At 39.0% G+C, this 13,238-nt stretch overlaps 2 protein-coding genes across 2 annotated transcripts in view; both read right to left on the bottom strand.

Moving 5' to 3' along the window:
* The window catches only part of LOC107555328 (RNA-binding protein 44-like), a 13,274-nt gene extending 11,544 nt beyond the window's left edge, over positions 1–1,730 (bottom strand). Inside the window, exon 1 of the mRNA XM_016238085.1 lies at positions 1,726–1,730. Within this exon, the coding sequence (XP_016093571.1) occupies positions 1,726–1,730 (5 nt within the window). The remainder of the gene's footprint in view (positions 1–1,725) is intronic.
* A 1,278-nt stretch (positions 1,731–3,008) lies between these two features.
* On the bottom strand, positions 3,009–12,758 carry LOC107555327 (ETS translocation variant 5-like). Its single transcript, XM_016238084.1, has 12 exons — positions 12,626–12,758; positions 10,798–10,933; positions 10,605–10,698; positions 10,363–10,410; positions 9,889–10,023; positions 9,249–9,441; positions 8,057–8,343; positions 6,673–6,732; positions 6,486–6,554; positions 6,057–6,226; positions 4,875–4,976; positions 3,009–4,763 (listed from the first exon to the last, which is right to left on the bottom strand). Exons 2-12 carry the CDS (start codon positions 10,843–10,845, stop codon positions 4,533–4,535), a joined length of 1,437 nt encoding a protein of 478 aa, XP_016093570.1. The 5' UTR covers positions 10,846–10,933; positions 12,626–12,758; the 3' UTR covers positions 3,009–4,532.
* Between the last annotated feature and the right edge of the window lie 480 nt (positions 12,759–13,238).

Here is a 13,238-nt window from a genome sequence, read left to right as displayed (position 1 = left end):
ACCACCATTTGCCTCACGCAGTGCAACACATCTCCTTCGCATAGAGTTGATCAGGTTGTTGATTGTGGCCTGTGGAATGTTGGTCCACTCCTCTTCAATGGCTGTGCGAAGTTGCTGGATATTGGCAGCAACTGGAACATGAACTCTGCATTCAAAATGCCATCAATAAAATGCACCTGTGTTCGTTGTCCATAACTTTTGCCTGCCCATACCATAACCCCACTGCTACCATGGGCCACTCGATCCACAACGTTGACATCAGCAAACCGCTCACCCACACGATGCCATACACGCTGTCTGCCATCTGCCCTGTACAGTGAAAACCGGGATTCATCAGTGAAGAGAACACCTCTCCAAAGCGCCAGACGCCATCGAATGTGAGTGTAACAAAGTTCGTAGTCACAGGAAGAAGGAGGCGGGAACCGGCGAACATTTAAAGACTTTAATAAAATAAACAAACACAAAATTAAAGTAAAGCGGCAGCCCCTCGCGGACGACTGCCACACACAAAACACAAAATAAAATCCAGGCCTGATCCTCTCTCCTCTTTCACTGTCTTATCTCCTCCTTTTATCCTTCCGGAGCTCCTCCATGGGACTCGAGACCGGTGAGTGGTGCAGGTGTCACTCATTATCAATTACTCCACCGGAGTAAATTGATATCTCGGCCCCGCCCCCACTTGTCATAGTGAGCATTTGCCAACTCAAGTCGATTACGACGACGAACTGCAGTCAGGTCGAGACCCCGATGAGGACGACGAGCATGCAGATGAGCTTCCCTGAGACGGTTTCTGACAGAAATTCTTTGGTTGTGCAAACCGATTGTTGCAGCAGCTGTCCGGGTGGCTGGTCTCAGACGATCTTGGAGGTGAAGATGCTGGATGTGGAGGTCCTGGGCTGGTGTGGTTACACGTGGTCTGCGGTTATGAGGCCGGTTGTATGTACTGCCAAATTCTCTGAAACGCCTTTGGAGACGGCTTATGGTAGAGAAATTAACATTCAATTCACGGGCAACAGCTCTGGTGGACATTCCTGCAGTCAGCATGCCAATTGCACGCTCCCTCAAAACTTGCGACATCTGTGGCATTGTGCTGTGTGATAAAACTGCACATTTTAGAGTGGCCTTTTATTATGGCCAGCCTATCACATCCAAAATAAAAGTTTTTGTGTGTGTTCTGTGTATATTTATTATGTATATATAAATACACACATATATTTTGAAAATATTTAAATGTATTTACATGTCTATATTTATATTCATATAATTTATATTTTAAATATATTTAATATATAAAAATAACATATATATATTTTAAATATATACATGCATGTGTGTGTATTTATATATACATAATAAATATAATCGATTAATCGTTTGACAGCACTAATAATGTATATAATAAAATATATGTACAGGTGCATCTCAGAAAATTTGAATATCGTGAAAATTTGATTTTTTTGTAACTTTCATATATGTGAAACATTCATATATTCTAGATTCATTACATGTAAAGTAAAACATTTCAAACGTTTTTTTTGTTTTCATTTTGATGATTGAACGTCAAAAATCCAGTATAATATAACAATATTAGAATATTTCCTAAGATCAATCAAAAAAAGTATTTTCAAAACAGAAAAGTTCAAGTTCTTTAAAGGGGTCATATGATGCTGCTAAAAAGAACATTATTTTGTGTTCGTCCTCTTTAAAAGCACACAGCGTCTTTACGACATTGCGGCAGAAACAACAATACTATAGCGAGAATAAAAGTTACACCTTCTTTCTTTGCGTGAACATTTTGGGTAGACATGTGACGTAGACATGTGGGGGCGTGTTAGAAGGAGACGTTTTAGGTAGGCGTGGCTGACTCTTAACTTTTATAAAGAATATCTCTTTGGATTTGAGACTTTAGTCTTTGCAACTTTACAAATCTTCTTTATGCACCAAGAGCTTGTAACACTCCAAAGAGAAAGGAAAAATTGAAATCGCATCATATGACCCCTTTAAAGTATGTTCATTTATGCACTCAAGGCTCCTTTAGCACAAATGACAGCATCAGTGACAGTATTCTCAAGCTTGCGGTCATCCCTGTTGCTTGTGCACATTTTCCTACCCAATTTCTTCCTTCCAGTCAACTTTGCATTTAATATGCTTTGATACAGCACTCTGTGAACAGCCACTCCTTTCAGTGACTTACCCTCTTTGTGGAGGGTGTCAATGATTGTCTTCTGGACCATTGTCAAGTCAGCAGTCTTTCCCATTATTGTGGTTTCAAAGAACAAGAGATGCCCAGAATTGATACTGTAGAGATGGTCATTTAATGAAACTCAAATATAAATATTCTAATATTTTGAGATACTGGATTGGACTTTGACTTTCATGAGCTGTAAGCTCTAATCATCAAAATTAAAAAAAAAATGGAGTGAAATGTTTTACTTTGCATGTAATGAATCTAGAATATATGAAAGTTCCCCTTTTTGAAATAAGTTACAAAAAAATTTTTTTCATATGCACCTGTATATATTTTCAAGTTCTTCTAGACTTCCTATTAACCACAGAATTCTAAAAAATGGTCATGGAAGAAAAATGGAAATCACTGTTTCCACAAAAATTATAAGCAGCACAAATGTTTGAACACTAATAAAAAGAAATTATTCTTGAGTATCAAACCAGCATATTAGAATGATTTCTGAAGGATCATGTGACACTGAAGACTGCCGTAATGATGCAGAAAATTCTGTTTGCCATCACAGGAATAAATGACATTTTAAAATATATTAAAATAGAAAATTGTCATTTTAATTGTAATAATATTTCACATTATTACTCTTGCTGTATATTTTTGCAGTCTTGGCAAACAAACATTAATAAAGCTTACTGACCTCAACCTTTTGAACAGTACTGTATGTATAATTTATATATAAATGTATATATAAATCAAACATGTGGCTACTCTTGTCACTGAAATACTTACATGTGGGAGAAGAAAAAGCAGAACACAAGACTGCAAGTGAAGCAGAATGGACAGTTTATTGTACCCAGTACAGATTATAAACTCAGCAGTGTAAGGTACACATTGTGAGGGGTTAAGCCTGTACAAGTGCAGACAACCCTTTTGTGGTGGATATTGAGACAAGCCCCTCATTCCATGAGAAAACGGTTATTTTAGAAGCTGCACCTCTCATTTAAAGGCACTGCTCTCGAACCCACCAGGAAAGGGTGTCCGGTAACCACTGATGTGTAGTCACTGCAACACAGGGATCCACTTAAAACATACATAGAGTATCTGTTACAGGCAGAACTATACACAGCTTATACAATAAAATCAAATAAATGCAGACTTTGCAAAAATATATGTTCATCTTTTCAAAAAAAAAAAAAAAAAAAAAAGGAAAAGAAAAAGAAAAGAGAGAATACAAATGCAGAGAACTCCACAATTTCTTCTTTGTCCAGCATAAAGCGATATGTTAGTGGACAGCTCATCATTGAATACGTCATGCAAAAGGAAGCAGTGGTCTTTCAACAGCTTGAGATTGCCCACGAGTAGCTGACCAGGAAAATGTATTATTTATTACCTTATTGCATGCAAGGCCCTGATACTCCTGCTTTCCTGGTGCATTAAAATATAGAATGATGCCAAAAATAATAATAATAATGTAAGAGTCTAAATGTTGTTTGACCTTCACTTACACTAAAGCATGGAGAAAGTCTGACTAGTGCATCCCTTTTGAATGTTGTCAAGTGAGAAAATTATATGTACTCTGTAATTCAAAATTTGGCATTTTGGGAAGTGAAAACTAAAATTAAATAGCGACAGGCATAAAGAAATACATTTAAAATGGGTTAACAGTCCTGTGAAGTTGACTAAATATACTAAGAGTGACTCTGGTTTAACTTCACATCAACAACCCCTGGGTTAACCAGCATGAAAACAAAAAGTTAATATAAAACCAACACATGACAAAGGACTCATACATATCATACAAAAGGAACATGTTCTGTATTCCTCAACATAATTAAAGCTGTCCACATTTAGTTAAACAAAAAGTGTTGTATAAAAGCCAGCTTTCTAACAAATGGGTAATTTTTTCTCCTTGTAAAATAAAGCCCTTTTGACTTCTTGTCTACATGGTTTGGAGGTAAAACAAAATTAGACCAAAAAGGCAACTATTAAATAGTGCTGCATTTAAGTTTTTTTCTTTTTTTCCCTGTGAGGATATCTCTTAATTCGTTACCAATTTTTCTTTTTTAAAAAAGCAGATTGTCAAAAACAGAATTGCTACAATTCTCGCAGTGAGATGTCAACCTCTCCAGCTCAACCTCTTCTTCTCTGTGGCAGTGACCGTTTGCCACGAGGAAGGTTTAAGCTTACCTCACCTCCTTGACACCTTTCTCTCGCCTGAGAAAAGGTGGCTTGCAGATTTCTCCTCGTTCTTTTTTAATGATTGGGAGGGTTAATCTGGACGTGGGCAACAGTTCAAAAGGAGTTGAGGCAATAGGGACAGATGTGTTTCAGTCATATCAACAGTTCAGGCTCAGTACACGTAACCGTCAGGGAAAGGCATCCCAGCAACACACTGCTCACCACCGTCCACCAAGTATGAAGCCCCCTCGTCATAGTGCGCCAAAGGAAGCGTGTCATCATCCACTCCTGGCAGGCCGTCAGGGTCTGCTTTAAGGTTGGGCCTCTGGTTGTCTGGGAAGGCCATTGAGAAGAGGGCCTCGGGATCACACACAAATTTGTACACGTACCTCTCGCCAGCAACCTGAAAAGAGAAAAGAGGCATTAGATTATCCCAAAAAATTAAAAAGTGGACAAATTACAGCAACTATTGTGATTATGAGCAGAGCATAGAGTAAAAGAAACCTGCCTTTACCTTCTGCATGATTCCCTTCTCATAATAGTAACGCAGTGAACGACTGAGTTTGTCGTAGTTCATGGCCGGTCTGTTCTTCTGGATGCCCCAACGCCGGGCCACCTGAAAACACAGATGACGATTGTCATTTCATTAGCGGTTTCAATTTAGTTGGCAACAAAACTTGGAACATAATGGTGTTCAAGAGAAGTACACTGTCACTTAGAGAAATTGGTTGTAGCCAACATGAAAGCAACTGTGGCCTTTAAAAAAAAAAAAAGTATTAAATTTACTTGCGATGTAGAGCACACAAACGGTCTGACAAAATGTTAAGAATTGGCAGATGCCTTTTGTCAGAGTGATAGTGCATCAGACAATAATATTGGCAAAGTATTCAGACATGACTTGCTTATCGAAAAAGTCATGTGATTACCTCAGCATCTACGAACTTCTGTAAATGTGTTTTAATTAAAGAAATGTGTAAATGTCTTCTTAAAGAGGTAATTCACAACTAGGTAAGAAGGGATTTCATTAAAACTTGGTTGTCTATGCAGTTGAACTGCGAAAATGTTTTTGAAATCAGTGCTACATGACAAGAGAACAGAAAAAAGGCTGGGGAGTTGTCTTTGGAAACTTCAACACCCATAAAGCACTGAGTTCATGCTGATTGTCTGTGGGTGGGAATATAAAAATGTGGAGGTAAGATTTGTAGCTAAACAATCCCTGAAGCTGTCAAATAAACCAGGAGATCTGTTTAGGAAAATATACTACCAACCATTACCTTTAATGAATAAAATCCACCTCAAGCATTTTTTGAATGTGCATTTTCTTTTTTTTAAAGACTTATTTTTGGCGTTTTTTGCCTTTTAATAGTTATAGGACAGTGTAGACAGAAAGCGAAGTGGGAGAGAGAGAGAGAGAGAGGTGGCAGGATCGGGAAAGTTCCTCAAGCCAGGATTCAAACACGGGATGCCCGTAGCACAACGGCGCTTCATGTCGGCGAACTGCCCACAAGGCTATCGGCACTGACTTAATGTGTATTTTAGAATTTTTATGTTTCCATTAACATTTTTTCTGTTATCCCAAAATGAACACAAAAATATATGAATAGAAACCCAGCTACTGAAAGCAAGAAGATACAGGGCTACTGTAAATGGTGTGTGTGCCTGATAGAAAGCGAAAAAACTTAATGTTGGCGCTCACCTCCTCTGGCTCAATAAGTTTGAACTCCATTCCACGTCCTGTCCAGGCAATGAAATGACCGTTGGCAGGATCATCCAGCAGTGTAACCAGAAACTGCCAAAGCTGGAGGGAGCCACGACGTTGGTAAGGTGGGCCGTCACGATACACAGAGGGCTCTTGCTTTACCTTCCCTGTCAGGAACAAGAATTACGACGATTAAAGTTTGCCTAGAGTAGCGTGAACAAGCAGGCGAGAAATTCCAACACAAATGTGGCTAATGTGGACACAGCCTTCATTTCGCACCACAGTACTAGCTCTCTCTTCAAAGAAAGGGGTGCCCTGATGAATCTCTACAATGCAGACTGAGCACTTGACAGCTACTGAAATGACCATTTGATCATTAACTTGTCTTTGATTTGAAACTATACATGACCTGTTGTGAACTCTTACCTTCAAGTCTCTCGGGAACCACACAGGTGTCGTCGAAATACAACTGCTGATCTCGGTCAAATGAGAAGTCTACAGGAAGAGGGAAGAAACAAAAGACACTGTGTGTTAGCTTAAGACAGGATACGATGCTTTTAGCATGCTGGAGCTGCAGTCATGTAGTATATGCTTTAATGGTTATGCCACTTACTCTCATGGTTTTGGTAGAAGCTTGCTGCTCTCCCAAATGAAGACTGACACTTAGGCACTTCTGCAAAACAACATACAATGGGATTATTAAAAAATTAGAAATTACCAATGATAAATGAGTCAGCAGTTAAATAATAAATACTACAATTAAAGATACAATAAAATGAACCTTTAGGAAAGTGTTTACTGTTTTCAAGGTTATTATAGTTGACAAACTATACAAAACATTTTTTGTTACTTGAAACAGATGTTAACGGAAATAAAATATATACAAATAAAACCTCAAACTTATTTTAATTCAAGTTCCAATGAAACATTTTTCATTTAGTTATACAACAAATATAAAAAAATAAATAAATAAATGTCAAAACACAAAATAAATACTGAAAACAGAAAGAAAAAAACTAATTAAAAACTATAACAGTACTCAGCGATTATAAAATAACACTGTCTGTTCCTTAATTCTAATGAAGACAGACATTTGGCATATAAACAGAGGTTTTATGGGAGCTCTAACAAGGCAAGATGAACAATAGTCATTCTGGCCCATTTGAAACACTGATGGAACATCTGGGCCGTGAATGTCCAGCTTCACACATCTGGTAGCACTGGCTAAGCTCATATCAACACACCAAAGAAACATGCGGCATTAGCAGTGAGCACTGAGTCACCAAATAGGATTAGCCAGCATGTCGAGATACTGGACCATGACAATCAAGTTTTATCTGTCCTTGTGTGTCCTGGTGATTCAGCAGGCCACTCCACCCCTTTCTTGTCTTACTTTGAGTATGTGATCCTCATTGATTGCATCAGATGCATCATCTGCCCCTGTGGCTGATACGTGATGTACACATTTATAAGAAGGATGGTAAGAGGATTTGGAATTACATCACTAACCTGCAAACATAAACCTAGAGGGATAGTATTAAACATGGAAGAGTGCATAAGGCTGAATGTATGGATCACAAACAGGAAGCATAGGGTTACCCTATGCTTAGACATGACAAGAACAAAATATCCTGATGTGGATTATGACCCAACTACCCTGAGATATGGTCTCTTAATGCAACCTTTTGAAACTTCTTACAATGTCTAGGACTAAATATTTTAGTATGTTAAATTGACAGCCCTGTTTATTAAGAATGCTGCACTTGAGGAATGTCTAGGTATGAGGAGCGCAGCCTTCTCAGAATGTCTCCTCCTTGCACGCAAAGGTTCAAGGTTTGCATGTGTGCATGCTTTTGTTCGTATACACCTCACTAAACAACGCTAAAAGTCACAGGCCCGTGCAAGCACACAAAATACAGTCACCCAGACAGCTCTCATGAAGCCCAGGCAGATCGTGAACACTTGAATACATTTCTAAGAAATGGGACAGTCCTCACCAGAATCAAAGCAGAAGTCTCGTGGCTCTTGCTTGACGGCCATCGGGTGGAAGGCAGCCTGGGATGGGCCCATGCTGGGAACACCTTGCTCAGCGTAGCGGGGGTCTAGGAGCTCCTGTTTGAATCCCTGAGGAGGCACAGGAACCAGGGGCTCGGACATTTGGCGATGGTAAGGTGGCCTTCCATCTCTTGGTGAAGTGTTGGGGACCTGTGGCATGAAGTTGGATCTTCCTTGGGTGTCAGAAGGTGGGAATGGCAGGCAAGGCTCTGAAAGCTGTCGCTGAAACCTGCAAGACAATAACAACATTCAAAAACCAGAAACAACTTTGGAGTAAATGACACAGTGCACTTTCAGTTAAATCCAAGCAGCTGCTTAGGATTCAAGGAAGTCATAAACAAACAGCATGTTAAAATATAGCTGTTTTGGTCATGTGACACAGGATAAATAAAGGAGCAGCTTAGCACTAGCACTTTAGAGTCTTCTGCTAGAGGCTGTAAATGATGTGCCACACATTCTCCGGCAAGCTCCCAGGAATTCAGCTACAGGTGGCAGGGCAGGATGCCAGCCAATCTATTCTCACGGGGGTCATGTTATTAGAGCCCCCCAGCAGTGATGTACACCACATTTTTTGCGCTTATAAAATGAGCATGGCTATAGGGTCAACTGCCATAATATATTATATCACTACCAAATGTTTTTTAAAGCAATTATTATTTTTTTAATTCAGCAAGAGTGCATTGAATTGATCAAAAATGACAGTTAAGACATTTATAAATGTTACAAAAGTTTTCTATTTAAAAAATGTTAATCTTTGGAATTTTTCCAATTAAAGAATTCTAAAAAAAACACATGACGGTTTCCACAAAACATTAAGAACTGATAATAATAATAATAAGAAGAAATGTTTCTTGAGCATCAAATCAGCATGTTAGAATGATTACTGAAGGATCATGTGACACTGAAGACTGGAGTAATGACTGCTGAAAATTCTGATTTTCTTTTACAATAAAATGTATTAAAACAGAAAACAGCAATTATAAATTGTATTTTTTATACAATATTACTGTTTTAATGTATTTCTGATCAGACAAACGAAAAACATGCCCTTTACACACCGTCTCCTAGCCTCAACATCAGACGAAAACAAAAACAAACTTCAGAGACAAAGGGGGGGGGGGTAACATAAAATGCTCTGCCGAGCGTTCCTCGAGTATTTCCTTTGGCTTTGATTCCTGTGGCCAGGCTCGAACAAATTGGGTGCGTTTGGACTGAGAACCCTCAATGAAAAGAGCTTCAGTAGCTGTGGATTTGGTGGGTTTAGGTAGGCCGTGAGAGGAAGCCTTTTCCTCTCCCCTTCCCGCTGGAATCCAGTCCATTCCAGAGGCTGAACGGAGAGCATGAAAGTGTGAAATCTGATTATGAGCTTGGATCATGTGATGCTGATACCAATCGGCTGATTTCACTGAAAAAATAGGTAGGTTGTGGGGGTTCTCACTGAGAGGATTCAGGCAAGAATGAAAAGCGGAAAGACCATTTAAGCCCTAATAAATCAAAGCACTATCGGGTTGAGTGTGTGGGGATGTTACACCACTGACCATGTGAAAGAGCAAATCAATTACTTTAAAAGTTTATGCATGCTAAAATATCTAATATGCACTATAATAAGAGCTTCATTTGAGAGTATAACTGCTGGCATCTTCAACAACTCAAATCAACACGATTGTCTGGCCACTCGACACCATCCTTAGTCTAAGATCCCCTTTGTTTCCCATGAAACTTTGGCTTTAAATTTTAGCAAGAGATGAATAATAAATAGCTCCAAGAGTTCAGCCTCTGCCGTTTTCCCTAGCCCTCTCTGGACTGCATCCAAAGTACGCTGCCAAGGAGAATAAATAATACATCTCAAGGTACTCACAGCTCTCCGACTGGAAATCTGGGACAAACTGTTCATCATCGGGCACCTGAGCTGTGGAGAGAGATTGGAGAGCATGAAAGATCCCTGCTGATAAACAATCCGCGGATCAATGTCAATTTGTCAGACGACATTTATTTTTGTATTTTTTGTTCATCGAAAAATTAACCACCATCTCAGTGCCAACTTTTTGGACACTGCTGCAAAGCTAGTGCAATGGACCAAATTAAATGGCCAGAGCGTCATGAAAAATAAACAGCAGCTGGGACAACGTGCATCACTTAGAAATTATATATTCCACATGCATATATTATAAGAAATACTCATGAGTCTGAAATATAAATGTCAGCTGCATGACAAAGCAAAAATGACATGCATGAAAATGTTACAAACCTTCTGCGATCCAGATCTCTTGCAGCTGGCTGAGGTCCTGGAAAAGTTCTACAGATGACAGGCAAAGACAAGACAGTCTAAGAGCATGAAAACCCACTATGATCCAAGTATTTGATAAATGAAAGGCAGCCTTCAACAATCACAGCATCGATCAAACTACTGCTCTCTCGCTGTTAATGCATCTCAATAATCAGATCCATCTGCTAAACATGCATTAGTCATGTTCATTAGGTTGAAATTACCCTCTGTGTCCTGAGCGAGTTCAGTCTCCACTAACTTTCTTTTTCTGTCGTTAACTGCTCGGCTATATGGTGCCTCCACTTGTAATGACTTTTGCTGTGGAAAAACACTTATGGTCAGTGTTGCCTAATTTAATGCTGAAAAACAAAACACCATTAGCTTTATGCATCTACAGAAAAGCAGAAATGTACTTACATTAGGTGGGACCATAAATGGTACTTGCTGGTCATAAAATCCGTCCATGCCACCTGGGTCTTCAAGAAAGCTCCCAGAAAAGGGTCTTCGTTTAAAAACGATTGTTATATTGATCTCTCTGGGTCTTCGGTTTTCTCTAGCGAAAAAAATAAATAAACAGATGAATCATGCAGTAGATCTACTGGACAGTCAAGTGTGTCCCATATCAAAACACCAAGCCCTGCATACAGGCAGACAAAACCCTCAGATCCTGTGTTTTCATCCTCCCCCTTCTCTCAACAACCCTCCTGACAGAGCATAAGACAGACAGCCAGAGAGAGAGAGCTGCGTAATGCAATCCACAGTAGAGATGAATGTAAACCTTACATAAGCAAAGCCAACCATCTGTGCTGCTGATTAGACTATGAAAGGAATCGTGAACATATTAAGATTAACGGAGGAAAATGGAAAGCATACATTTCGTGTTACACTACATTGATATTCTACTTGTATAACTAATCCATGAATAAACATTGAAAAATTGAATTGCTGGCCAAGCATCTATCCAAGCAACTTACTGGATCAACTGCACACTTGGAAGGGGTGACTGGACCATGTCAACTTTTCTTGTGATGCTTCTCAACAAAACAACAGCTCTTTACTTGATACTATAAATGCATTTTTTATGTTTATAGTGTAATTATTCTATATGATTTTATTATTGTTGTAGTTTTTTTAATGCATTTTTATTATTCTGATTCTTGTGATGCTGTTCCAATAAAACAAAAATTCCTTACTTAACTGTTAAATTAAATACAAACAATTGTAAAATGTTATTGTTACTCTTTATGAGATGTTTGTGTGTGTAGTACGTGTGCGTGTATAAAACACACACACACAACATATAAAATGTAACAATTGTATTTTTATTATTTATTTAACTGACATGTATACATACAATGAAATTACATCTTATAGATGAGAAACTATGGAAGTCTAGCTAACATGTAAAATAAATATTAACGAATTAAAAAACGCAAACAACTATCTGCTAAAGTTACCAGGAGAGATGCCTGAGAGCTAATAAACGAAGGGAAACTTCAGCGGCTAAGCGTTCAGGTACGTTACAGTCATGGAGCGAACGAGCTCGCTCTTTTTTCAAGCTTACCATACTTAAAACCACAGCTTTGTTACTGCAAAAATGCATGGAAAAAAAGAAAAATAAGTCAGAGGTATTAATTCAAACACAAAATAATATCACCAGTAACACAAGTCAGCAGCTAACAATTATTTTAAAACTCTATCATCTTTTTTTTCATTCAGAATAAAGAGACTTTTCCAAATACATCACACATTTTGTGTATTACTATGCGGAAACAAAGACGAATAAACCTAGCCTTAAATGAAGTGCTGAAAGTAAATATAGGATTGAGCAGGGGTGAGGACCTCCTCCCACTCGGAGCCCCCTGACGGCCTCTTGTTTTTCTCAATGAAGTGAAACTCGATCCGTGAGGGGGAAAAAGAGAGACCTCCATTCACAAAACCATACACTGTTCAGGCTGCACCGACCTCACCTTTAAATGTCACTAATGCTGAGCGCACAAGCTTCTGTAAAGACTGCAACGGAGCAAAATATGACAGGAAAAACTTCATACATTAAAATGGTTGCCAAACAGTATAAACCCTCTCTTGGAGAAAATGGCGTTCGCTTTCCCCCAAGGCGAGATAGCTGTTTTTGCAGTTGCAACAAGCCCACGATAAACTTACGCGCTGCGCAAAACAACCGCTTTCAAAACAGATATTTCAGTGAACGCCGTATAAATATTTGAGGAATGAGTGTTAAACTCACCGTATAGATGACGCGCCTATAACAGTGGACTGAAAAACACGTTTCAAATTTTAATCCCAAAAGGATGCCGTGCGCTCGTGCTGATCGATAGATGAGCTCTCTCTCCGACAATCAAAACTTGAATGAGGTTTTGTAAATGGACTGCTCGGTTTTCCCTTGGGCTCGAGACGCATTTGAATCTGGAAGCCTATTGGCTCCGAGCGCACGTCGTTCACATCTCTAAACCAATGATTTGCGAGCATGACTCGGAATATGTATGAAGCGCTCAACGACCAATCGAAGCCTTGTTTGTCTTATTTTTATGAATGGCTGAGTTTCATTCACTTTCAAGATTTCCCCCCGCACTTTTCCAGGGGCTCTTAAAGGGCCAGAGAGCCAGAAGTAGAGTCGCCAGCAAAACACATCAGAAGTTGGAGGACAGTTCACTAAAATCAATTTAATTAGCATATATTTAGACTTGGCTAAAACAAAGCTGAGTTGCACACAACGAAATAAGGTAAACGGATAAACCAATCAATGGTTATTGCATGTCTCAACAAACTTTCCAAACAGCTCATAATGTGAGAATAATAAACACTGAATATTCAACCAGAAAGGGAGGATAAGTTTGCAA

The sequence above is a fragment of the Sinocyclocheilus grahami genome, unplaced genomic scaffold (assembly GCF_001515645.1).
Source record: "Sinocyclocheilus grahami isolate Dianchi unplaced genomic scaffold, SAMN03320097.WGS_v1.1 scaffold532.1, whole genome shotgun sequence".
Lineage (NCBI taxonomy): Eukaryota > Metazoa > Chordata > Actinopteri > Cypriniformes > Cyprinidae > Sinocyclocheilus > Sinocyclocheilus grahami.
Note: the sequence above shows the minus strand (reverse complement) of the source record. Positions and strands in the feature narration are given on the sequence as shown.